The sequence below is a fragment of the Antedon bifida genome, chromosome 2, assembly GCF_963402885.1.
Source record: "Antedon bifida chromosome 2, ecAntBifi1.1, whole genome shotgun sequence".
NCBI classification, from domain to species: domain Eukaryota; kingdom Metazoa; phylum Echinodermata; class Crinoidea; order Comatulida; family Antedonidae; genus Antedon; species Antedon bifida.
The window spans coordinates 24,557,575-24,584,989 of record NC_136227.1 but is presented as its reverse complement, the minus strand read 5'-3'; the positions used below and the strand labels follow the sequence as shown (position 1 = coordinate 24,584,989).

At 31.3% G+C, this 27,415-nt stretch overlaps 2 protein-coding genes across 2 annotated transcripts in view; both read right to left on the bottom strand.

Annotated features, from left to right (window-relative positions):
- LOC144858731 (uncharacterized) overlaps positions 1-27,415 on the bottom strand; it is a 103,111-nt gene that overhangs the window by 40,375 nt on the left and 35,321 nt on the right. Inside the window, exons 7-17 of the mRNA XM_078714832.1 lie at positions 13,249-13,460; positions 12,815-12,904; positions 12,505-12,699; positions 11,997-12,242; positions 11,159-11,353; positions 10,854-11,015; positions 10,441-10,743; positions 9,950-10,030; positions 9,653-9,860; positions 9,389-9,424; positions 7,817-9,242 (exon numbers count right to left, since the gene is read on the bottom strand). Of these exons, the coding sequence (XP_078570958.1) occupies positions 8,713-9,242; positions 9,389-9,424; positions 9,653-9,860; positions 9,950-10,030; positions 10,441-10,743; positions 10,854-11,015; positions 11,159-11,353; positions 11,997-12,242; positions 12,505-12,699; positions 12,815-12,904; positions 13,249-13,460 (2,258 nt within the window). The 3' untranslated portion in view covers positions 7,817-8,712. The remainder of the gene's footprint in view (positions 1-7,816; positions 9,243-9,388; positions 9,425-9,652; positions 9,861-9,949; positions 10,031-10,440; positions 10,744-10,853; positions 11,016-11,158; positions 11,354-11,996; positions 12,243-12,504; positions 12,700-12,814; positions 12,905-13,248; positions 13,461-27,415) is intronic.
- LOC144834534 (uncharacterized) lies at positions 13,673-17,453 on the bottom strand. Its single transcript, XM_078689371.1, has 7 exons — positions 17,105-17,453; positions 16,163-16,319; positions 15,313-15,416; positions 14,747-14,917; positions 14,418-14,570; positions 13,794-13,967; positions 13,673-13,695 (listed from the first exon to the last, which is right to left on the bottom strand). The coding sequence occupies exons 2-7, from the start codon at positions 16,222-16,224 to the stop codon at positions 13,673-13,675; spliced, it is 687 nt and encodes a 228-aa protein (XP_078545497.1). The 5' UTR covers positions 16,225-16,319; positions 17,105-17,453.

The window sequence follows — 27,415 nt, the reverse complement described above, 5'->3', positions numbered from 1 at the left end:
CACAATCAACCTGGTGTATACTGCATCCAATGTGAATGTGGAAAGGTATACATTGGGGAAACTGGACGCGACCTTCAAACCAGGCTTAAAGAACATAAAGGCCATGCCAGAAGAGGAGAGCAAGACAAATCATCAATAGTTATGCATTCTCACAAACAACAACACCGAGTTAATTGGAAAGATGCTGAACTAATTGCTACCGTTCCTTCTTGGCATTCCAGACGAACCAGGGAAGCTATTGAAATCTACAAACACAACACTGTTCATCAAGATATTGGATTTGTTATTAGTGACATTTGGCTATCTTTATTCAACAAGAATCTTCATCGACAGTAAACAATGCCATAGTTTCTGGCCAGTTTACATTTCACAACCCAGTCTGGACACATGGTCTTGTTTGGCCAGTCCACACCCAACTTTGAGACAATGCTATTGTTTTTAGCTTGCCTCACCCTGCTTTTCACACCTATCAGAAACAATGCTCTTCTATAGCAAGTTTCCATTCACTATTGTGCTTGAGAAACAATGCTCTGCTATAGCTAGTTTCAATCCCTCCCACTGTGTGAACTTGCCATTGTTTCTGGCTTTCACACCAGTCCCACCCTTCCCACTTATATTCCAAGTTTCCTGGACTTTCTGCATTCTCACTCCTGAGGACGATCAAAGTATATTGATCGAAACGTCGAGAAACTCAACAGTTCTTTTCAGAACTAATACACGTGGTGTACCGCAAATTTCATATCAACAATTTATGTTAAGCATAATATATCAGTGTCGGAAGTTTGTTTGAAGGCAGAGTATACTGAATCCATTTAGTTAAATTTGAAACTTTCAACAGATGAAACAATTTTGATCGGATGTATTTATAGAAGTCCAAACAGTACACCGGCCAATAACGAGTTGCTAGAAGAATTGTTAAGAAAGGTAGAACATTTCAATTCAGATAATATTTTAGTAGTTGGAGATTTCAATTATAAATCGATAGATTGGACATCGTTAGAAATTCCTGGTGAAAGACTTTCAAGAAATTTTTTTGATTGCATTGAAGATTTGTTTTGGGTACAGCATTGTACACTACCTACAAGAGTTCGGGCAGGTGAAGAACCAAGTGTTCTTGACTTAATTTTTTCTAGAGATGATTTCTTAATTAAGGATTTATGTTATAAACCGCCTCTTGGTCTTAGTGACCATGTCGTTTTGACTTTCAATATTGATTGTTCTATAGAATCCACTGAAGTACCATTGATGAGAAATTATTACAAAGGAGATTATAATGGCATGAGAAAGTATTTAGAGGATCTGAACCTTGAGCAAGCTGCTTTAGATTTATCTGCTAATGATTTGGCTACATTTTGATCGAATGTTCCCTTCAGGATGGAATTTCAAAATTTATTCCTCTTAATAGAAAAGGTAGTGGAAAAAGAAAACAATGGATGAATAGAGATGTGGAAGAAGCGATTAAATGGAAACATAAAGCGTGGAACATTTACCAAAACAAAAGAGATGAGTTGTCTTGGAATGAGTTTGTAAAAGCAAGAAATAGGACTACTGCGGAAGTTCGAAAAGCAAAAGCATCTTTTGAAAGAAAATTAGCTGCGGAAGTCAAAATTAATACTAAAGCATTTTGGACGTACATAAAAAGCAATTCCAAATCTAAACAAGGTATTCCTGACTTGAAAGATAAAAATGGAGTTATTGTGTCTTCTAATTCAATGAAAGCAGAAGTTTTTAATACTGCCTTTGTTCAGGTTTTTACTGAGGAAGATTCAACCCAACCTCCCAATTTTTATGAAGTAAAGACGGATGCTTTGATCGATTCAGTTATGTTTGAAGTAGATGAAGTTATTAAATATTTCAAGAGCTTAGATGTAAATAAATCTCCTGGTCCAGACATGATTAATTCTCGTGTATTGAAAGAAACTGCAGAAACAATTGGTGGAGTTGTTACTTTACTTTTTAATAAATTGATGTTTGAAGGAGTAGTTCCAGATTCATGGAAAAGAGCCGATGTTGTCCCTTTGTATAAAAAAGGTGATAAGTCTGAACCTCTCAATTATAGACCAGTTAGCTTAACTTCTGTAATGTGTAAGTCAATGGAAAAACTTGTTAAAGATAAAATATACAAACATCTAGAATCACATCATTTAATCTCAGATCAACAATATGGTTTTTGCTCTGGCAAGTCGTGTACAACTCAGTTAATTGAGGTCATTGATTTGTGGTCGGTATGGTTGGACAAAGGTTTTTCTTTTGATTGTATTTATTTTGACTTTCAGAAGGCCTTTGATAAAGTGCCTCATGGTAGATTGTTATCTAAACTCAGGTCTTATGGTATTTCTAGCAACTTGTTAAGGTGGATCGAGTCTTTTTTGAGTGATCGAAAACAAAGAGTTGTGGTAAATGGGAAGAAGTCGATGTGGCGAGATGTTATTAGCGGAGTGCCTCAGGGCAGTGTCCTGGGGCCATTATTGTTTGTCATTTTTATAAATGATCTACCAGACGCTATTTCCCAATCTGTCATTAAGCTCTTTGCAGATGATACAAAGCTGTTCAGAATAATTCAATCCGATTCAGATAGAAATTTAATGCAGACTGATATAGATGCAATGTGCAAATGGTCTCATGATTGGCAGCTACCGTTTAATTTGACCAAGTGTAAAGTCATTCATTTTGGGTCAAAGAATTTGATGTATGAATACTTTATTGGCCTTGGTGACAACAAAGTTGGTATTGATAGCGTTTCTTAAGAAACAGATTTAGGAATACTGATTGATCATAAACTAGACTTCTCTGCCCATACTTCCAAGGTTGTTAAATCTGCAAACAGGATACTCGGTATGGTGACTAGATCTTTCAAGTATCTTGATAGTAAGAGTTATATGTATCTGTACAAATCTATGATTAAACCTATTTTGGAATATGGTGGTAGTTCATGGACACCTCTGTATCAGAAAGAATACAATCGTTTAGAAAAAGTCCAACAGAGATCCACAAGGTTAGTGTCTGAATTGAGGAGTAAGCCATATGCAGAGAGATTGAAGTTATTGGATTTGCCTACCTTAGCCTTTAGAAAGAAAAGGATGGATTTAATTCAAACTTTTAGAATCTTTCATAAATTTGATAATATCGAGGCGGGAAAATTATTTCAAAGATCTAAATACCAGCAAACCAGGGGAAATGTTTTTAAGGTATCGAAATCCAAATATAATAAAAACATTAGAAAAAGAGCATATGCAGTTAGAGTTATAAATGATTGGAACTCGCTCTACCAAACCATATTGTGACGGAACCAATGATTAACAAGTTCAAAACCGGCATTGCAAAGTTATGGTCTGACCACCATCTCAAGTTTCGCCCATATGTTACTGAGGAGTTCTCATTGATGACAATGGAGGGACAAATGAGCTAAGTTATCAAAGTCCTACGGTTCAAGGTATATTCAAGGTATTACATAACCGAGGGGGGAAAATTAAGAAATCAAATAAATATGGCAAGTTAAAATAAAATAGGCCTAGATAAAATACAATTTCAGGAAAACAGCAAAACAACTTATTGGTTATTGACTAGTTGACTTGGGGCCGACTTGAATTTAGACGAGGTGGTTTAGAGCCTTGATTATAATAAAATACAACAGTATAATTAGTTTTTATAATATTAAACATTTTAAATTTATTATACCCTTTTTCCTATTGTTATTTCTACTCTGAAAGACCTACGAACCAAAAATATAAAATGGAATAGGAGTTTGGTTGAAGAAATGCTTTGCACATTTGTAGAATACCTTTTGCACATTTAACGTCAAAACTGATCGTTTTTACATTTAACGGCGTGATGTTTGCACATTTGCGGGTAATGAATTTTTACAGATTTGCACATTTGAAGGTAAAATGTTTGCACAAAATGTGGTTGTTTGCACATTTAAAGGTAAAATGTTTGCACAAATGTGGTTGTTTGCACAAATGTGACTTTTTGCACATTTCACGGCTTCACAACCCGGCCACCCGATTCAGTGGCTGTTAGTACACTCAGTGTGGAAGACTGTCGACAGTCTACCAGAGACATATCTGACTGTATTAACTATTTTTAATACACGATATCGCTGTCATTAGATCGTATGTGAAGACATGGCATAACGCAAAATATGTATTCATTACAATGTAAAATGAACAAACCGTTAAATGATAATATGAAACAAACTCCAAAAAAGTGAGGCAGTCATGATGTGTTTAATTTGTTAGCTTTATTTTTTTACATTTCTTCATGAATCCCATTGTGAACTAATAATTTTATAGGTACCACCAGGAGTAGAGATGGGAAATTAATTAACCAATCAAAATTTATAGGACAAAAACAATTATGAACCACTCAAACCTAAGAAGCAAAAACAAACAATAAACAGAAAAAGTCTGGAAATACACCAGATTAATAGACATACTTAATTAGTTACTCCATTTAACATAATTTAGTATTCATATATTAAATCCATATTTCAACCAACATTGTTATGATAAATAATGTATAGCTTATAACGTAATAGGCCTATATCAGTGTACACTGTTACTATGATAAACACACTATTTGCCGCCGTGACATTACAATAAAGCACTAATGCCTTATTACAAATAATAAGCCCACATGCAATACGTCAATCCTCTTCGTAACGTTAATTATGATTATCTACATAATATTATGTTAATTCAAAAAAATAATACACTTCATCAAATTATAAATAAATATTAATTTGTTTTCTCTTTTTTTATAATTTTAAAACGCCAAAATTAATCTAATTTTGTTTTCTAGCCCAATTATACAGCCTATAATGTTATAGGCATATTGCATGCAAATATTGAGTCATTATCCATAGGATGCTTATTATTTTTTTAAAATATTAAACAATTCCTAAACATTCGAAGAAACATGATGAAAACTAGGCCTATATTCTAATTGTTTATATTGTTTTAATTCAACTACTTTAACTGGTTTCGACAGTACATTTTATAATCTATTTTGAATTAATTAAATGGGCTAATGGATTTATAAAGATTGCTAAAATTTAAATTCGAATACTAACATTTGTATCATTCTTGTAACAATCAAGCTATATGTCTCAGCCTAATATTAAATGTACTACGCAAACTTGTATGTACAGAATCAAGTGTAATGTCATTGGATATTGGTTACCGTCAGTATACAACATAATATTTTCTCTAGTAGCCAGATGAACTTTCGTATGCACTTTGAGGTCCAGAGAATTTGACTTCAGAAATTGGTGTAGGGTGGTCAAACAATCAATTTTGGCTTGGTTACACATTTTGAAAATGTGGCAAAAGGTCAGGGTGAAAGATCATAAGACCAAACACCAATATGTCCTTAAATCTCGACAACCACTGATCACAGCGAGGTCTCAGATTGATCAGAAAGTATACATTTATATTCACTCTAATGGGAAATTTTAATGAAAAATGACCGGAAATGCAATTTCTCCCCTTTGACCCACAGCCCAGGGCATGTATGTATCTCCGTAACTACTTGTTGTAGATATTTGAATAAGTTTCAGCCTATTATTAGGCCTAAATGTACTACGAAAACTTGTCAAGAATTAAGTGTAATGTCATTGGAGATTGGTTACCGTCAGTATACAACATAATATGATCTGTGGGTACAATCAACCTAATTAAGGTGTTTCATGTTAAAAATAAATCCGTTAAGTAATTAAAAAAGTCACGCAATACTATTATTTTGCACATTAACTAACACTTGAATTGGTCCTCGGTTGTACCCCGTTATCGATTTTTTGTCGCCTCAAATAGTATCATGTGTTACATTTTGTGTTGCTCGTTAAATTTCGTTAACATTAACATTATTAAGCCTATCATCGACCAGCTCTTTTCCTAGTTTATTTTTTAACATAGCATTGACATACGTCCGTTAAATAATATGGTGACGTAGAATATTAATACAGAGATTAACAATTGTAATGTTAGTTATGAATTATAATTAAAGTATTACGAATTCATTTAACAATTACATTTCGATGAATATTACTAGCAATAGGCCTAATGGACATAAATATGGGATTTTTTTTATTAAAAAAATAAATAAAATAAAAACAAATTCACGGTAAATTGGTATGATAACAAAATCATGCTGTATAATTGGTACTGTACAATTGGTAAAAATAATTGTTATCTTCTGTGGATCACTTATTGTTTATAGAAGATGTATTTGAAATGGTCTATCAAAAAAATACAAATTAATGTGGAGCACGTACAACCGTGTTCTTCCATGGTAAAACAAAGATACACACATTGAACAAACATTACACTTATAATAATATAATATAAAAAGATATACCTGAACGTAAAAATAATGTTATGTTTGTTATTAAATAATTCACCGAGGTGACAATAATAAACACAAAGAGAGCTCGATATCATCATGTGCATTCTTCTTTTTGAAAATACGGTCTGTTAACAATTTTGAATTTCATTTCAAATAAGATTCAATTACTTATACATCTTGTACCATTGGTTCATTAATTTCAGTTGCCATTGTTAAACCTTCCCATCATCTTCGTTTTTCATTTCAAGCACAAGATGGCGCACTACGACTAAATTGAGCAGAGCCATATATATGGCTCTGAATTTGAGTCGTTATAATAAGTAGGCGTGGCTTAATTATCCCTCTACGTTTAAATATCTTCTAAACGATTCAGCCCGCAAGAGGGCTCTATATAAATTTGATATACCATTACGTACTTCGATCAAAATGTTTTTATTGTCGCATAGCGTCTTTTTGTCGAATTTTTTAAACCGTTTGATATTCTTTAAACGGATATTATTGCGCCATATTCAATAAACTGGTGATAGCGTCGACAAAGAGGTTAAGCAAACAAAGTGAAACTAAATAATACAGTATCATACATACACATAAATTCTTACATTGTATTTATTACTGTAAGTTCCATTTTATATATGATTTCAGAAATAATCTGACATATCTTACTATTATATATGTGATATATGATATAATAATATGTACAATTTATTAAATAATACAATTAATTGATTAGAATGATATCTAGAAGTAAACATTTTGTCGTAATCCAAATTAATAAACAAGCAATAAGTGTGAAACCGAACCTGTTATAAGTTCAATCAGTTCATTGCTAAATAAGCAAAACCAGTTTATATCGTTACCCATTCCATGTTTGAATCAATTATTGTGACCGCTATTATTTGCAGATAGTATATCGACGCTTTTTAAATTGTCAAATAAATAATGATATCACACGTTATGTGGCAGATTTATTTTTAAATCTAACATTATGCACATTTTTCGAAAACATAATTTTAGAACAGTAGATAATGTATGTTTTGTCATTAAAAGCACATTTATTTCACTCAAAAAGAAAGTGATGCACTGTTGTCTAAATCTTCATTTAAAAAAAAGAAATAATTTATATATAAGCTAGCCTCAGTTGCTTGTTGATTTCCATGATTTAACAAGATTTAACTATTTTATTACAATAAATCTTGTCTTTTAACATTACACTATGTAAACATGATATTAATTATATAGTAAATAATAATAATAATAGGATTATGATTAATTTACCGTACCGAAAACCATTACTATAGGCCTAATAAGTTTACAGTTAGCATGAGTAAAACAAAAACGCGCATTTTAAACAACACATAAAAAAGCGCATCCAAAAAACATTGCAAGCAATACCACCAAGTGATAAGGAAATGTTTGTTTCAGAAATATAAAGTGAAGTGTTTTAATCAATAAGAAAATGAAAATGGTATCATACTTCTTTTAACTAAGAAAATGAAATAGTATCGGAATTCTTTTAACTAAGAAGAAAATGAAATAGTATCAGAATTCTTTTAACTAAGAACATGAAACAGTATAAGACCTCTTTTAATGAATGGTATCAGACGTCTTTTAATTAAGATTTTGTATACACATTATTAGTTAGGCCTATTACGCATTCTTAAAAATTGCTTTTCCGCTGACATACATTATACAAATTTTGCCTGTCTGCCTGTATCTCATCAAACTTGGCTACAATTGAATGAATACTAAGTTCAATATTAAAGAGAATAGTGTTTCTTAATATTAAAGGGAATAGTTTCTTAATAATAATTTCCACCTATAAACAACAGTATTCATCTGAATCTCGCCAAACTTACCACAATTATCAATGACCTAAGGGTACTTTCAAACAGAAGGACCAAACTGCTATTAACTATGTAGTGTAATTATAAAGAAAACTCTTTTCTTTTAGTTGGATATTTTTATGTAAAAAAATAATACTGTAGGCGGAGTATACACTCTCGGAGTACCCCCTAGTTTGCTTTACAATCAGCCCAGAAATGTTAGTCGAAAGTTATCGAAAAATATTTCCTTGCCTTTTATAACTGTTTTTATTTGTATTTGGCGGAAATTAAAATCAACTAATTTAACATTTACTGGCGTCAAAGATTATTAAACGTTATGCGTCAACAAATTTGATGTACCCATAATGGACGTGATGATGTGATATAACTACAATATCTGGGCAAATCACACATTTTGTTGGTCAAAATACTGTGATAGTGTAGACAGAGCTTTATATTGTTTACATTTAAAGATTGGAACCCAAACACTTGATTGATTTACCGACATTGAGTTAATAATAATTGAGTAATATACTCGGCATCAATGCTAAGCATTATATTCTAACTTTTCAGCAGGAACAGTCATGTTATTCTCCTTTAAAAATGCAATAAATGATTGCAATTTATCTTCCCTTAGAATCCCCCTTTGTTCAAGATCTAATATCACAGTCCATTGGTTGCTACTTTGTTTTTTTAGAACAATTTTCAAACGGATGAGATCTCTTTTATTTTCTTCCGAAAGTGCGTCACCGAACTGAATTAATTTTTGTCGATATGTTGAGAAGGATGTGATGCGCTGGTTGGTTTTGTCAAATGTCTCTTTTAACAGTGTGTTGACCTCCAGAACACCATTAGTACCAGTGACATTAATTACATCGATAAGAACTTTAATGTTGGTTGTGGAAAGATGGCCAGAGCGTTTCAATAAATTGAAGAACTCCATAGAATCTGCATTCTGTAGATCACTGTAGGGTGTTATTAGACCTTTGCATAACACCTTCAGTTTATCAAGGGAGCCATGTTCATCATACCAGGTCGATACGTTTACCACCATTTGTTCAAACTCATCGGACGATCCTGTAGAAAGAAACCAAGAACAAGAATAATATTAAGATCAATATTGAAAATGGTTACACTTTTGTTTACATTAAAAAACTATTGAATACCATTAGACAATTAAATTCACTTTCCTATCATGCATGGTGCGTTGGTGTCAAATTTACCTGTGTGAATTGGTGCTGGCTTTACATTACTTCTGCCTGGAAATGAAATGATAATTGCAACAATAATGTTTTATTTAATATCTTCAAACGTTTTGCACATTATCATTATAAGATACTCAATGTATACAATTTATATATTTATTTTTAATAATGTATATGAGTATTTTATTTTTTATTTGTATTATTTATTATATTTAAATACGAAATACATACATATTATTAAATTTTTAATTAAAGACTCTGTTTATGAATGTGTAAACTAACCTTCCAAAAAAAAGCATTTTAAGCGATCTGTTTTCATGGACTTCTTGCCACATGGAACGACTTTGCTTCCTTCTTTTAAACACTCTTCCAGATCGTGTAAATGAATGTGCTCTGGATGACAGGCGATACACAACACACGTAGGTTGTAACCAATTCCTTCATTAGTTTTCAGCACAGTCTTTAGTTGAAGCTTTAAATAGCTTAATATCTACAACAAATAATAAATAATTTGAAGTAAACGTTTTACATAATTGCATTCAGGTAAGCTATTAAATTAAAATCTTTAAGAATCTTTACCTCCATGCACAAGCTCGGGTTTGGTTCATATATTACTTCTATGTCATTTTCGTCAACTTCAATTCGATGGGATATTTCGAGCTGATAAAAAAGATGTATTTATTTATTAAAATACTTAACATACATTTTACATCTCACTCAGACTGCTTACGTCTACTTTTGCATTACATTTATCGGGTGAATATCATTTGACGTTTAGAATCATTCAGAAAATTACCACAAGCTCGACACAAACATATTAAGAAAAAATATTAAAAAAAATCTCAAGAAAGAAACTCAAATGAATACATATTATTGGAATATAAACATGTTCTAATTTTTTAAATCCCAGCTCTTAAATCTCATTCTCTGTAGTCACGTTGTTTCTATAACTGGATAAACGTCCTTAAAAGAGACTAAATTGCAGAACATAATCCGAAATAAATGATAATTTTGCATTCGTTTATTATTTTGCTAATGCTATGCTAGCTAACTTAAATGAATATTCATACCTTCAACGCATGCCTGTTTTCATTTTGATGCTCGATTTTCACGGCACCTAAACGAACCTCATGATCTCCAAAGTCAAAATCACTACGATTTTGAAATACAACTGGATCGCATAGTCTACCTTTGCTCTCCATTAAATACAGAAACGCAACAACTAATGTATTGTACACAGCATTAGGCAGAAAATCAGTAGGTGTAAGATACATCGACACCGTATGTTTCTCGTCTTTTTCAACTTTCAGGCTCTCTTTCGTGTTTTGCATTCGAGATGGAACAAGGAACATCCGGTTATCTTCGCTTCCGTGCTGATGTAAAAAAAAATTGAATTATAGTGTTATGAAAAAGTAACATCGATTTGGAACAGGCCTACTAAAATAATCTCATATCTAATCAAAAGCCAAGATGCTTAACCTACTTCTAATTTCTCATAGAGCAAACCAAATGTTTTCATCACTTCAGTAAAGATTTCAAAACGCTTTGAATCTTCCTGTAATTCATCTTTCCATAAATGCCGTAGCAATTTTTCCTCAAGTATTCCTTCCTTGTTAAGCTTATTCCATAGCATTCTTAGTTCTTTCTGTTACCAAATAATAGAGAAAATAATAAAAACTTATACATACAGTACACTATAAAAGTGCAATACATTTTCATCAAAACAAGTAATTCGTTTTATATCCACATTGTTTTGTGACAATTATTTTGCTAACCTTATCTACTTACCACTTCAATAGTTGGTTGAACTACTGTGATCACTTTTGTCACCATTTCAATCATCATGTAAAGATTTGTTATCACTGTGTTTCTTAGTTTCTTATTAGTACTTGAATACATGATAACTCCAATGTCATTCAGGTACGCTATGGCAGTGGATAGCCCATCTTTTGAAATTCCACATTCAGTGCCGATTTTAGATGTCTAATGCAAATTAATAACAAAATAGAATGTATTGAATTTGGTGAATAAATATTGTTATTTTTCTTTAAAATAATTGTAAACAGCTTATTGTTGAATAAAACATATTTTTATCTAACATTATGCACCTTGACTAGACATTTCAGAAAGCGCATTGTCGGGAAGGCCTATCTCTGGTTAAATGTAACTGTTTCGTTGCATTTTTTATATTTGTTTTACATTATCTTTGTTCAGTTTTTTTAGGATAGTAAATAACTTTATTAACATTACGAAATAACCAATTCAATGTTGTGATTTTATTAATAATCTTAGTTGTTCATGTTTTGCGGGAACAACTCAAACAACAACTTCAACAATAATGATGAAGACTTCCCAAATACTAAAAAATGCCAAGACATCTATATTTACTATTGCAATATTAATTTGCTGGCTCAACAAACGAACCTGGCTACATTACATTGTAGACATAAATGTGACCTTCAAATTATGACCTTATACATTATAATTGTTACCGTATAGTACACTATTTTTAATAAGATAATAAATTATTTTGTACTAGCGTTCATACTCTATGTGTTTTATAAATCTGTATTTACAGTCGTGACAACATAAAATTCACGGTTATACATTAAAAACAAAATCTTACCTCAGTAAAAGTAATACACAGTGTTGTTTGTCCAATTTCTTGCAACTGTTCTTGCAAATCCACCCATTTTAATGGAACACTTCTCACCATGGCCTTCATGTAACGACCAACGTTTCTCCTTAGTTGTTTTATACCTTCATGCGATTTTACAGTGTTATCAACCATGTACATCTCACGATCTACATGGTCGGCATATGGCATTCCTTCCATTTTTTCAAACATTTTACGAAACTTATCCTCCACTTCCTTTAATAAAAAGTGTTTTCATAATTACATGCTATAACAACAACAAGAATGTAATTATTCTTACAAACTGTTATTTCATATTCTGATTTGAATAAGTCTAACCGATAATTAAACTTAATACACGATTTAATTTGAGGACCGTAGGCTACGCTATTTATATTTCATCACTGTATCGGTTTTAACTAATTCAGCCTTAATCCTGTCCGTGTATACCACATACCGTTGCAAAATTGTAAGCTTATTTAATGTTAATGTCTGTTACCTTGATCCAATTTTTTGTTTTTGACTTTTTACGAAATGTGTCCATATGTGTAGCAACCAAACAGATAGGAGGTGACTCGATGATCTTGCCATCAATATTAATGGGACTTCCTGGACCATGTTGTGCCACAGTATGTTCATAAATGGACCTTATCCAGAACGTATTCATTTCCAAATTGGTCATTCCTAGTGTACTCTAAAATCACAAATAAAATTCTTACAAAGTAAGCTAACATATATTTTAAATAACAAAGATATGCATATTTAATAAAGTGTATTCGAGCAAATAAGTAGGTACTGTAGGCACTTACTGTAATTGAATCTCGCGGATTAGCTGGTTCATCCAAGTTATCACACGCATTAAACGCTACACAGTAGGATACTCTATTTGTGAGGAAAAACTAAACAAAATACAATAGATAATAATAACTGTTTTTATACTCCAAGTCATTTATTAGGGATGTGTTAATTGATACATGCAATAATACTTTAGTGAAAATGTTATACCACAACACAATGTCGTACTGTCACTATGAGCAAATCTCTTTATTTTTTAATAATCATTTAACATATAAAACAAAAACTATGAACAAAAGAAAAAATACATAAATCAAATAAAATTGTAAAATATAATTTAAAGGTCTGTATAATAGAATAGATACGTAAACAAGCAAATCAATGCCCTTTTTTTAAACATGCACCAATACATTTTTAAGTAATAGCAAAGAACAAAATAGGAACATACCCTATGCGTTATGTAGTAGTCCAGTTGACCTGCGTAGTCCCATATAGTAGTTATGTCACTTGGAATACTTTCTGAATCATCACTTTTTCTTTTTACAAATTTCCTAATCATTTTCATCGCCCAACTATCTTTCTGTCTTCGCTTTTTTATTTTAGCAACAACTTTTCTTTGAATGGAGTCGGGAATTGTCGGATTTTCTTTTAGTTGACTCTCTAAATTCAAATAATGACTACAAATCAATGGAGTGTGTGTACATTCGATATGGATATGGATAGATGGACTGGTCTGATATGTTGTGAGTAGACATAGTGAATGTTAAAATGGGTAAAAAAGTGTATACAATAAATACATCAGTCTGGATGATTAAAGAATTGAACGAGCAGCGAATAAATACATTTATTTGTTTGCAACAAGAAAAGAAATCTCACTCTTCCCTGGTTGGACTAACTTTTTGAGAACAAAATTTTCCAGAATGTTTCATAATAATGGTATAATGCCATACATTATTTTATCAAATAGAAAGAAAACCAAATAATGAGTCCAACCTTTTCTTGCCAATTCCACTGCCAATGACGTGTAATCAGACTCTCTGGAATCAGATGTAGAGGCCTCACCTAAAGTAAGTTCGTTGAAAGATGTTCTTTCTTTCATCTTTGATGTATTTTCTTCCACTACAGCCTCTTCAAATATTCGCTGAATATGCTTGAATCTTAAGTTTTCTGTCGGCGAAAATGTAAAACAAAAATGATTATTTGTGTTGTGTTGCACTCATCACGAATATAATTGTTATATATCATAATACTAGAGCACTGAAATATTACTTATAGGCCTGTATAAACTGCACAGTTGAACAAGTACTACTTTTTATTAATAATAATGAAACAATAATATAAACAACACTCATAATTAAGTAATAGTGTGCTAATTTTGTGTTTCTTTCAGTATCAGCATGTATAATACACTACATTAATTTATTATTTACATTAAAATGGTTTATTTACTTTTCTTCAGAAAAGAAATTACTAATTTGATCTTGTCATGCAAATAATTTGTTGTTTATTAATTCGTGCGATGAATTGTTAGGCCTATTAGTAAAGTGATTATATGCGAAACGACCACACTTTTTAATGCAAAATGATCGTCAAAAATATTTAAAAAAATAATCAAACCTTCCACTGAAAACACAGAGTCAGAAGATATAGAACATTCGAAATCAGATATTGAAGGTGTTGAAACTGCACCTTGTAAATGGAATTTGGTTTCAGTTGACGTTTGTTTTTCCATCTTTGCTGTGATGTGTTCAGGCGTTTTCTGGGATGTTCCTGCAATTCATTATAATATATTTTTGATACAATATATAGAATGTCTAACATTTCACTTTTATGTATGTTTCTATATTGTATGAGTGCATCTTAACTTGATTATGATCACCAATACAGTTTGTTTAGAATAATAAAAATACCCTTGTAATAGCATTTATTGTAGGTATTCATCATACCTGTTTTTACTGGATCCAAATAACAGATTGCTGATGATTCCAGTTGGGAATGAGATTTAGATGTTGACATATCTGAACTTCCTTCATCATCATCCATTTCTTCCTTTATTAACTGTGTTGCAAGTTTTTCTGCAAGTGCATCTTCTAATATTTTCTTATTGAGCTCCATAACTGTTAAAAAAAAGCAAGGTGAAATAAGATTGTACGAAACACATCCTAGAGATAAATTAAAATACTAAAATTTGAGAAATGAGATATATCATCAAATCATCATCATCACCTGTAAATAAAATAAATATATGTAGGTCATTTATGTAATTACAGACCAAAATGCATTTAAGTATTTAATAAAAATATTATTTCCAATGTACCTTACCGGTACGTGTTTACCTTTATTATGATACTAATTAATCTCTATACACAAATTGGCCAAAGCAGGCAATTATGCGTTTGTTGAATTGAAGGAAGAAGAAAGAGAGAGTTTCTCTCTTTTGTGGGGACAGCCCACTTTGAACGAACAGTTAATGTGTCATTTGGTATGGTTGAATTCTTCTTTTCAAACTTACCGTCGATATCTTCCTTCTTCCACTTGTCACAGTCTTTTCCAATTGCTTGAAACAATGTCGTTGTAATAACAATACCATCAGTAGATGGTTCGTTGGATTTAAATCTATAATAATGAATAATGAACTCTAAAAGGTTGGATTTAAATAAAGTAGAATGTATCCAATAGTTCATCTTAAAATATTAATATATTTAAAATAAAAACACAAGTAAATAAGCAAATGAGATATTTAAAACAAACTGAAACCTTCAGCAGCAGCATTTGCATAAACAGCGTCGTCACCATCACCGTCAATATGTCACCGTCATCATCATTATCATCATCATCATCGTCATTATAATCATCATCATCATAATCATTATTATAAATAGTTGATACCTGAAGTTTCGTGTTTAAGTAACGGGTTTTCATTCCTTTTCGAATATTTATTATTATTCGAAAAGGAATGAAAACCCGTTACTCAAACACGAAACTTCAGGTATCAACTATTTATAATAAGAACCTCACTAATGCCAATTTCTGTATTTTATATATTAAAATACTCAGCACCAAACTTACTATAAAAAAGGTAAACCAAACAACTCTTTAAATGTTTTCAATTGCATTAAAGATAAAGTTGTTTATTAAATGGTTCAAAGAACAAAAGAGTGATTTTAGTATATTTTCTGATAATGTTATGCCATGACAATTATAGAGAACATGAATACACGATTTGAAATAAATGAGCACTTCATCTATTGTAATGGTAAAAACACTATTCAACTTGTATACTGAACAACTGTATATTGATGAAGATCATGTATATTTTATTGGTGCATCTCCCTTATAAAATAACTTTGTTCTTTTGTTACCTTTGTCCAAGCATGGCCTTTACACAACTAGTTTTTCCAGCACCTTCTTTCCCGAGAAACATACATCTTGAATTTACAACTGCAATCTCACCATTTTCAAGTTCATTTTGAAATGATCTAATGGCGCTCTCACCTCTAGCTAATATTTCAGCTGGAACTAAATTGAAATTAAAGATGTATTGTCCCTTGAAACACAAAAAAATGAAGGTCAAAATATTCTAAATTTAAATTGGCCATATCAAAGTAATATTAAAGTTATTCACTTTAAGTCGAAAATTCGAGCCAAAAGCAACAAGTTTACGTAATTAACAGGTAAATTAGTTTGATTACATTTCGTCTGGAAAATCGTTGCGAGCGAAAGTAAACAAAGATTTCAAACCACGAGTACGCATTATGCATATGCTAATTAGGATTGTTTACAACTCGTCACGGTTGAGAAGGTATTTTCACACAGATCGTGAGAAAGTTTTATGGTTATGCATACAGAGTAGCCAAACAAGCGCGTTTCATTATGGGGTATGTTTTGATCGAAAACTTTGACTGGAAGTCAGAGTTATTTTTTAAACAAAAAAACGTCTGTATTTCAGTTAAATGATTTTTTTTTCGACAAATTTTTGGTGATAGTTAATAACTATTATGATACTTCAAAATGACCCACCTTTTTTCGAAATCTGTTATTTTTTATTTTTTTGGAATTAGTCAAAGGGACAATACATCTTTAAAATAAATGTAAAATATACAAAAACAAATACAAATATTTTACACTTAAGAATCAATTCAAAGCCATAGTTTTAAAAATGTCAATATGACAGCTCATCTTCGTCACATTCATACAGTTCAAAGGTTCAGTACAATGTTCAATGTGTGTCATTAGTAATACACAGTTTAATAATAATAGTCATGATGCAAAAACTCAAGAAAAGTGTATTAATACAAACTTACTGTCAAGTAACTTCAATATCTTATTTTTCTTCTCTTTGGAGATATAATCATAATCCTTCAAAACAGATGCTGGTGTTTGTCCTCGCTATACAAAAAATGTATTAAAGTATTATCCACTGTTACTTTACTAATCTATATATAAATTTACATATGAACATTTGAACGTCATGCTGAATGGACGTGTCTAATCGTAGCTCCGGGTTTATCACTAAGCTACTTCATTTCACTTGATTGTTCACTGATACAACAATAATTTACTCTGCTTTACATTGTTTCTCTACCTGTGCTATATATTTCTGAATATTTACTCTTGTTTTTTATACGTTTTTAATCATTTGAGAAGCTAGCCCAGCTATGCCGAAAACAACTAAAGAGAAGAAGGACCAATCACCTGACACCATGCAGCACAAAGGAAAATAGCGCGAATTCCAACCTTGATAGGAAGAATGCGGATAATGGCGGCCTAGTTGACGGTGAATTGGCGGACATAATACTCACTCAAATACAAAGTTTTTTCAATGATAATTCGGATATGATGTCTAACATTGCTACTAAGGTTACTACAATGATTAATACACAACTGGCTGCAGATTTAACTGAGCAAATAGCCCAGGCCACAATTGATAGCATGGAGGATGACATGGACGAATCTGAACAATATTCCAGACGGAACTGCTTAATTTTATATGGCATTCCCGAGCAAACAAACGAAAATACCGATAATAAGGTAATTGACATTATTTCTAATAAACTATCTGTTACTGTACATCCTAAGGACATTGATAGAAGCCATAGGCTCGGTCCAGTACGCAATAAAAACCCAAGAGGTATTATAATCAAATTTAGTAACTATAACAAACGATACGAGGTATAATAAATAGAGCCAAGAAGTACCTAAAGAACTCAAGATTGTACATTCACGAAAACTTGACAATAAAACGCTCTGGCCTTTTGAAGCAGGTCAAGCGCATGTTCAGTACAAACATTAAGGCAACGTGGACCCAGGATGGTAGGATACATGTTTTATCGAACTTGGACAAAAAAGTTGTCATTACAGGAAGCAGATAATGCAAGACTTAGAAGACTTTTAAACAATCAGTGTTGATCAATCATAATATCATTCGTTTATTTGTAGCTTAGTGTATCTCGAATTTTTGAACTTTTTAAGAACTTTTTTAAAATCTTTTAAAACTTTTTAAAGAACTTTTTTTTTTTAACCTTTGTTTAGAACTTTTTAACTCCCTTTTAGTTAGTTGTTGTAGTATATATATTTATATTTTTTTTAACAAACTGTCTTGTTTTTAAATCATTTTTAACGTTTATGATAACGTAATTGACCAGGTCTGCTCTGCCTATGATGCAAACATTAATAATACGTATTGCACCTAATGAAATCCATAGATTAGATAAATTTAGTAATTTAGTAATTTAAATTCTCGAAGTCTGCCTCTTCATTTTGATGAAATATCAACCCTATTATCTTACTCTGGACACAAATTTAGTATTTTAGGATTTACAGACATGGATTAAGGATAATACCTATATTGATCATCTTGAACTTGATGGTTACAATATGATAAACAAAAACAGAGAAGGTAGGGAGGTGGAGTCAATCTATATGTTAAAGAAAGTTTAAATTTCAAATCACGACCTGACTTGACTACAGATGATAATATATCCGACTCGCTCTTCACTGAAATTTCCCAAAAAACTAAAAATATTATTGTTGGTATTATTTACCGCCCTCCTAGCTCTCCGATTTTACTGATAATCTTGAAAAGGTCCTCCATGCAGTTAATAAGGAAAATAAACACTGCTTTATCCTAGGCAATTTTAATATTGATATTAGTAAAAATACAGCTAATACCAAAACATTTTATTGATACCATTGAATCTTCCTCTTACTTTCCATTAATAAACAATCCAACTCGTGTAACTGAAACAACTGCAACACTTATAGATAATATTTTAACTAATTATAGAAATCTGAATCCTGAACAATTACAATCTGGTATTATCACATCTGAAATAACTGACCATTTATATTTTTTTTAATGATCTCAATATGCCCTTACATAACACGGCATCATCTACAAAACTTAAAATCATTAATCAAACTACAATTAATGATCTTATTACTAAAATTGTGCAAATTAATTGGAATCCACTTTACAATTGGGTCATTCCATACCAAATCACCCAAAAAAAATGACATTTTAAACCCTACTTTCTTCAAATTTGCTCAAATTTGGTTTTTGGGTTATTTTTAGCCAAAAAACCCGAAATTTTTAATTTGAGCGCCATACGACCAACGGTTCGCGCGCTACGCAGCATCGTTTCTTCGTGAATTTGCGTAAAATCGACGTGGCGGGCTACATTTAAATGACCGTATCTCTGTAATGTGAGGACCGATTTTGTTGCGACAGGTATCTTTGGAAAGATAATTGTTTAAGCTATCCAAATCTTCTATTTACTTTTGAGATAGAACTATTTAAAAGATGTATAACTTAATATTCTATTCCATTTGACCTAGGATTTGACCGGTTTACGATGAAATCGGTCGCGTCTGAAATCGGTCGCATCTGAAATCGGTCGCGATAAAATCAACTTCAGGTATTTTGTATGGCGCGCCGCTAGAGCTATACTTTTGATGATATCGGTCGCATTTGAAATCGGTCGCGCTATTTTGTATGGATCGAGCGGGATGCATGCTAGAGCGGGATATACATTTTTTGTTTATATAGATTTAATTGATATTTTTTAGGAACTAGATTATTTATGTGGATATTTTTTACTTGGTTAATAAATATTTATTATCAATCATTAAATTAATTTATTTTTTGTATTTCACAGGTCTCGGAGAAGGACTGTGTCTTTTCAAAATGGCCATTTCTAAACACGTTTAAATATTAATGTTATATTAGGCATATAATAATTTACCTCTATTTATATGTACTGTAATTATTATAATTATAGAAAATATACGTCTGTCGTGTCTTTTATTATGCAAACAAACGTAAAAGAGAACAATTTATTTAAAAACAATAATTTTTATAATAAAGCAAGCGTATCCATTTTTATACTTATGCATACTGTGGCAGATTATATCATATCCATGTCGTTAACAACATACTATTCGATCACCTTATTTTTATTTCTATTTTATTTATAGCCGTTATGTAGGATAATATTAAGTGTATAATGATTATTGTTGAGGCAAATCACGTGTATATTTTTATTTCTAATGTTTAAAATAGTTTTTAGTAAAAAAATGATCGTTATATGCGGATCTTTAAAAGGCGAGTTACTGAAATAAACCCCTGAATATTGGAGATGCGCCTTCTATGAGGTGCAGCTGTTTCCTCTAACAATATGTTATTTTGCTGACGGGGTTTCCCCTTTCTAAAAAACACGCACTTGTGTGTGTGTCAAATCATGGACAAAACACGTACGATCTTTGTCCATGGCGAGGTAAAGATGACGTCTATTACTAATAACCATTCATTTGAAACGTCTATAGGACTCCTGCACGTGTTTTTGTGAAACGATCCAATGAGCTATAGATGCTCGACGCAATTATGAGATCATGTTCATTCATTAATTCTTTAGTTAGCCTTTAAAATCGAAATACATTTAAAACATAGGTAACCAAATCAAGAAACGTGGAAATATAAGGAGGCAAGGATAAGCAAAAGCAAATAAAATCGCTGTAGCTCACAGGCTTGCTTATCCATAATAATTCCGAATAAAGCACCTTTTCTATAATTTGACAGTATGATTTATATATATTTTACGTATATACGTAGGCGATACTATAGATTTTAATTTGAATATCTTTTATTTCTTTATTTATAATAATCATTTAATGTAAATAATTAAGTAAGTGCAACTCAGTGTCTCACATTCATACGCCGTTCGTAAATCTAAATGTTTAAATATCAGTGCAGATTACCTCTTTGAGAATCGTGTCCACCTTTATTATCCATACATTATTATTCTCACATCTATCATTGTACATCATAGTCCTACTGTAGGCCGGTAGATTGATTTATAACGGCATGTTATCTATATATTTTATTAATATCCTAAAACCATACGTAATTGTTTGCATAATAAAAGACACGACAGACTCTCTATATAATATATTAATTCAGTACATATAAATAGAGGTAAATTATTATATGCCTAATATAATATTATGCTTAATATAATATTTAAACGTGTTTAGAAATGGCCATTTTGAAAAGACACAGTCCTTCTCTGAGACCTGTGAAATACAACAAAAAAATTAATTTAATTATTAATAATAAATATATTTACCAAGTAAAAAATATCCACATAAATAATCTAGTTCCTAAAAATATCAATTAAATCTAGGCCTATATAAACGAAAAATGTATATCCCGCTCTAGCATGCATCCCGCTCGATCCATACAAAATAGCACGACCGATTTCAAACGCGACCGATTTCAAACGCGACCGAAATAATCAAAAGTATAGCTCTAGCGGCGCGCCTTACAAAATACCGGAAGTTGATTTTATCGTGACCGATTTCAAACGCGACCGATTTCAAGCGCGACCGATTTCATCTGACACCATTTGACCTTGTGGGACAAATTTTTTTTAGATGAAATTTTGTGAAAATTATCTCCTACATGATATTTACATAATATAAAAAAATTGGAGATATTATTTTTTGTTTGCTTTCTAGCTTATTTCGAAGTTGGCTTACTACAACAATTCTGGTATTTCTATACAGTGTAGATGTATTGTCGACATTATATCACTACCAAATTTACCTCTTAATACTATGGGTGTCACTGTCAGATTATTTAAGACTATAACAATGCTTTAATTCTATTTTCATGCTCCATACAAAATAATTATTACTTAGGTAAACATCTGTACACCATTTGATTATCCCATGTGGTTAGCCAAGGATGTACCATCAGTTTATGGCACTCTTTTCACACTTTCAAGCAAATTTAATCATTCTTAGTCTGATAATAACTTTGAAAACATTGATTGTTCTTTGCTGTTCATCATTATTTCACATTTTTGTTCATTGTATTTTGTTCACTTATTTTTTCACTCATAATTAGGCTATAATTACGTTATAAATGGTATAGACCGGGGTGACGATACGTGGGTTGGGGCAAATAGGGTCCAGTTATTTCAGAAGAATACCACTTTCCCCGGTCCATGCCGTCTAGCTGTCATTTTGTGCAATTTTAAAACGTTACTACAATTTAACGTTTTTATAAAAAATGCAATATATAATATAACCGCATTATTTATAGGGCTATAATTACGTTATAAACGGCATGGACCGGGGTGACGATACATGGGTAGGGGCAAGTAGGGTCCAGTCATTTCAGAAAAAAACCACTTGCTCCGGTCCATGCCGTCTAGCTGCTAGTTGATGCAATTTTAAAACGTTACTACAATTTTACGTTTTTATAAAAAATGCAATATAAACGCATGATTTATAGTGCTATAATTACGTTATAAACGGCATGGACCGGGGTGACGATACATTGGTTGGGGCAAGTAGGGTCCAGTCATTGTATAAAAATACCACTTGCCCCAGTCCATGCCGTCTAGCTGCCATTTTATGCAATTTTAAAACGTTACTACAATTTAACTTTTTTTTAAATAAAAAATGCAATATAAATGCATTTTATGCATTTTTAAGACGTTACTTAAGTTAAATTATTTTGTATGGAGCATGAAACTATAATTAAAGCATTGTTATAGTCTTAAAAAATCTGACAGTGACACCCATAATATTAAGAGGTAAATTTGGTAGTGATATAATGTCGACAATACATCTACACTGTATAGAAATACCAGAATTGTTGAAGTAAGCCAACTTAGAAATGAGCTAGAAAGCAAACAAAAAATAATTTATCTTCAATTTTTTTATATGATGTAAATATCATGTAGGAGATACTTTTTACAAAATGTCATCTAAAAAACATTTGTCCCACAAGGTCAAATCCTAGGTCAAATGGAATAGAATAAGTTATACATCTTTTAAATAGTTCTATCTCAAAAGTAAATAGAAGATTTGGATAGCTTTAACAATTAGCTTTCCAAAGATACCTGTCACAACAAAATCGGTCCACACATTACGAAGATACGGTCATTTAAATATAGCCCGCCGCGTCGATTTTGCGCAAAATCTCGAAACGACGGCGCGCTAACCGTTGGTCGTAAGGCGCTCAAATTAAAAATTTCGGGTTTTTTAGCTAAAAATAACTCAAAAACCAAATTTGATCAAATTTGAAGAAAGTAGGGTTTAACCCATTGGGTGATTTGACATGGAATGACCCAATTCAAATGACACTAATACTAGTTATAATATGTTTATTAAATAAATACAAGATGCGATTGAACAAACTATTCCATCTAAAACACCTAAACCAAGAAAAAATCATATAAAAAAACCATGGATTACTAGAGGTATTCTTAAGTCAATCAATAAAAAAATGTATTATATAAAAAACATTTAAAATCCCCAACACAATTAAATATATCAAAATTTAAGAAATATAGAAATATGCTTAATACTAATCTAATCAGAATTAGTAAACGTAATTATTATTCTCGTATTTTATTTAATGCTTCTAATGACGCAAAGCAGACTTGGTCAATTATTAATGATGTGCTCGGCAGAAAGAAACATGTTACTGTCTTACCTGACTCTGAAGGTCATAACAAAGTAGATATTGTCAATAATATTAATAAACACTTCAATGAAGTAGGAGAAACTTTTGCCAAAAATATTGTCTTGCCTGTAAATAAAAACTACAAGCAATACCTTAATGGCAATTTTCCAAATTCAATTTATTTTAAGCCCACTGATGATTTAGAAATTATTTCTATTGTTAATAAAAAGGAAACCATCTAACTCTGAAGGCATTGATGAAATTAGCAGTAAATTACTTAATATTATTCCATATGTAGCGTCACCTTTATCATACATCTTTAATTTATCACTTGAAAGTGGTGTTGTACCTGAGCTAAGCAAAATAGCAAGGATATTTCCTCTATTTTAGTCTGGTGATAAAAACATGTTTAATAATTATCGTCCAATATCCATTTTACCTGCTCTATCAAAAATCTTATAACGTATTGTTTATAACCGTTTGTATTCCTTTTTAAATAAATTTGCAATCATCCACAAAGAACAATATGGGTTTCTTAAAAAAAGTTCAACGTTTATGGCTATACTTAATCTTATTGAAAAAGTACAAGCTGCCTTAGATAGAAGAGATACTGCTATTGGAATATTTATTGACCTGAGTAAGGCTTTCGACACGATTGACCATTCCATTTTATTATGGAAACTTGAAAACTATGGTATTAGGGGGTCTGCACTACCTTGGTTTAAAAACTATATATGGAAGAAGGCAATATACAGTCATTAACGGAATTTCTTCTGAACACACAACTAATAATTATGGAATACCCCAAGGAAGTATTCTTGGGCCATTATTATTTATCATATATACAAATGATATTTAAACATGACTTTATTCGCTGACGATACAAATCTGTTCTCATCAAACCCCAATTTGAATACACTTATTGATATTGTTAATTCTGAACTTATTAAAATTGATAAATGGCTTAGGTGTAATAAAATTAATGTTAATAATATCCATTAAAATTGCTGATAAATCTATATCCCAAACAAATTACTATAAGTTTTTAGGAGTCTTTGTTGACGAATTTGTTAATTTTAAAACTCATATTGATCTCACTGCTTCAAAAATATCTAAATATGTTAGTTTACTTTTCAAAATTCGTCACTCCTTTCAATCTATAAGTCACTTATGCAACCTCTTATCAGCTATTGTAACATTATTTGGTTTAATTCATATGCTTCTTATACTGATAAACGCGTTAAACTCCAGAAAAAAGCGATAAGAGCTATAACTTGGTCTGATTATTGTGCACCAACAAGTCATCTCTTCCACATACATAATGTATTAAAAATTGACGATATTCATAATTACCAAATTGGCATTTTTATGTTCCGAATATTGAATAATCCTGATTTACGATTTTTAAACCTTAAAAATTTTACTGATGGTAATGGTCATAAGTACAATACTAGAGGAAAATGTAAACTTCGACCTCCTCTTCGAAGACTAGTTTCTACAAGTCATAGGCCTAGTATTGCTGTTTCGGGTCCTCATGTCTGGAACAACTTAGATATGACTTTTAAAAATGCAAAATCCATCAATGTTTTTAAAAAATTGTATAAATTGAATCTAATTAATAAGTACAAATCTTAATTTCTGCCGATGTCAATGTTATTTTATATATATATTAATATATTGTATATATCCTTGTATAGTTTTAGCTGTTTAGTGTTTTTAGGTCTTCAACCTTGTACAAGCTTTTAGCTTTTTGTTGTTGATCCTTTTCATCTTTTATGCATTTTATGTTTTATAATTTTTATGTTTTTTTTTTATGAATAAAATGAATGAAATGAAATGAAAAATGAAATGAAAAATAAGGGCAAAATTCGGTAAATCGCGCCTTACTTCTAGACTTTTTACTCGATGGTATATAAAGTTGGTTCATACTTTCGGTACTGATTTTAACCACCTGATGTAACCCTGTTTACTAATTAAATTGAGTTAGATAATTAGTTATTGACAATTAAAACGAATTTAGGTTTAACGATTTGCCTCAAATAGGGGTGTACACACTGTCTAATGGATGTCATCTTAAAAAATACCCGCACACAATAATATCTCCTCCTACGATAATTGTTTTTATTAGCTGAAAACCGGTTGAACAGCTCGAGTACAGCATCATAATGTTGAAGACAGGCGGATTTTCTTTTAAAAATACTATTTTAATAGATTTAATATACGTTTAAACAAATGTATTGATTTGCGATAAATGGATCATTCCAATCTCTCTTCCATAATTGTCTATTCCCTCGTAATAACATAAAAGGCAAGTACACCCATAACAGAAATTCGATCCATTTTTTTTAATCTGTGCTGCGGAGGTTGGATATAGGTATTTTTTTAGCAGATAATGAGCTAGCGTTTTCAGTCGCCGTCTATATCTGAACAATCAACTTTATTGCAGTTAAACCACCTCCCACACCACCACCCACCCCCTCAATGGCATGAGTATCGTTGTAATGCCAGTATAGGATAGGCCTACAGTACATGACCTAAACGCAGAACTAGGCCTACTTTGGTGGCTTAAGGAACCAAGTTAAAGTATGAATTGGCTCTAAGAAACAATTGAAGGTGGAATGCCATCCTGAGATGAGTAGTAGTAATTAGTCTCGTTTATTTTATTTCATTTATATGTAATTTTTACTTTCTATGGACCAGAGATTCCGAAATAAAAGATTGAATGAATGAATGAATTAGCCTTAATAATTAAGTTGAATTAGATAATTGTTTATTTATTGACAATTAAAGCGAACTTACGATTTTCCCCGAATAAAATTGTTTTTCACAAACTGTTTTACATTATATAAACACATAGGCCTATACAAATAAACTTTATTACTGACAGTTGCTTCTCAACTTTTGTATTAATTAATACTGTCATTACAAAAAAAAAATAAACGTCGTACTTGTGTATCATTACATGTGCTGTACTATTTCAATTGACTATGATGGTGAGATTTTTAACAAAGTATTACATCGCAATGTTTTACTGTGTTTAGTTGTATATTATTTGTAAAACATGAAAATAATTAATATTTCGTTACTGAATGGATAAAGAATATATTTAAAATTGTCCCTCTTTGCACTCATCCTATTCCCCATCCCACAACCCTAATGTTACATACAAAACACAAATTAAGTTTGTTTAAATTTGACTCAAACAATTAATATTGTTCTCATTTTGTGACAAGTTCCTCTTTCAGAAGTAATTCCTAGGGTGCTAATTATAGTTGAGTACATAAATCACCGTGTCTATTTATTCGTTCCTGTAAACGAAATTGGTCCTGCGATACACATTTGAAATCGCCATTTTTTTAACGCTGAACATTACTATGTATTCAAGAAACATCTGTGGGCACGACCTAGATACCATCTAGTACTAGAAATTTACGTAATCTGGATTGTAATAAAAACACATTCATAAGTTAATATGACACAATCTGAGTAGACCTACCTTTGCAATAACCAACAACATCATTAACTGCTCTATCATTTAATGTTTAATGTGATTGAATACACTTAAAAAATGCTATTGAAAAATATTAAAAAAGAATAGGGATACTGATTAAATGTACATGTTAATTATCGCATCTATGAT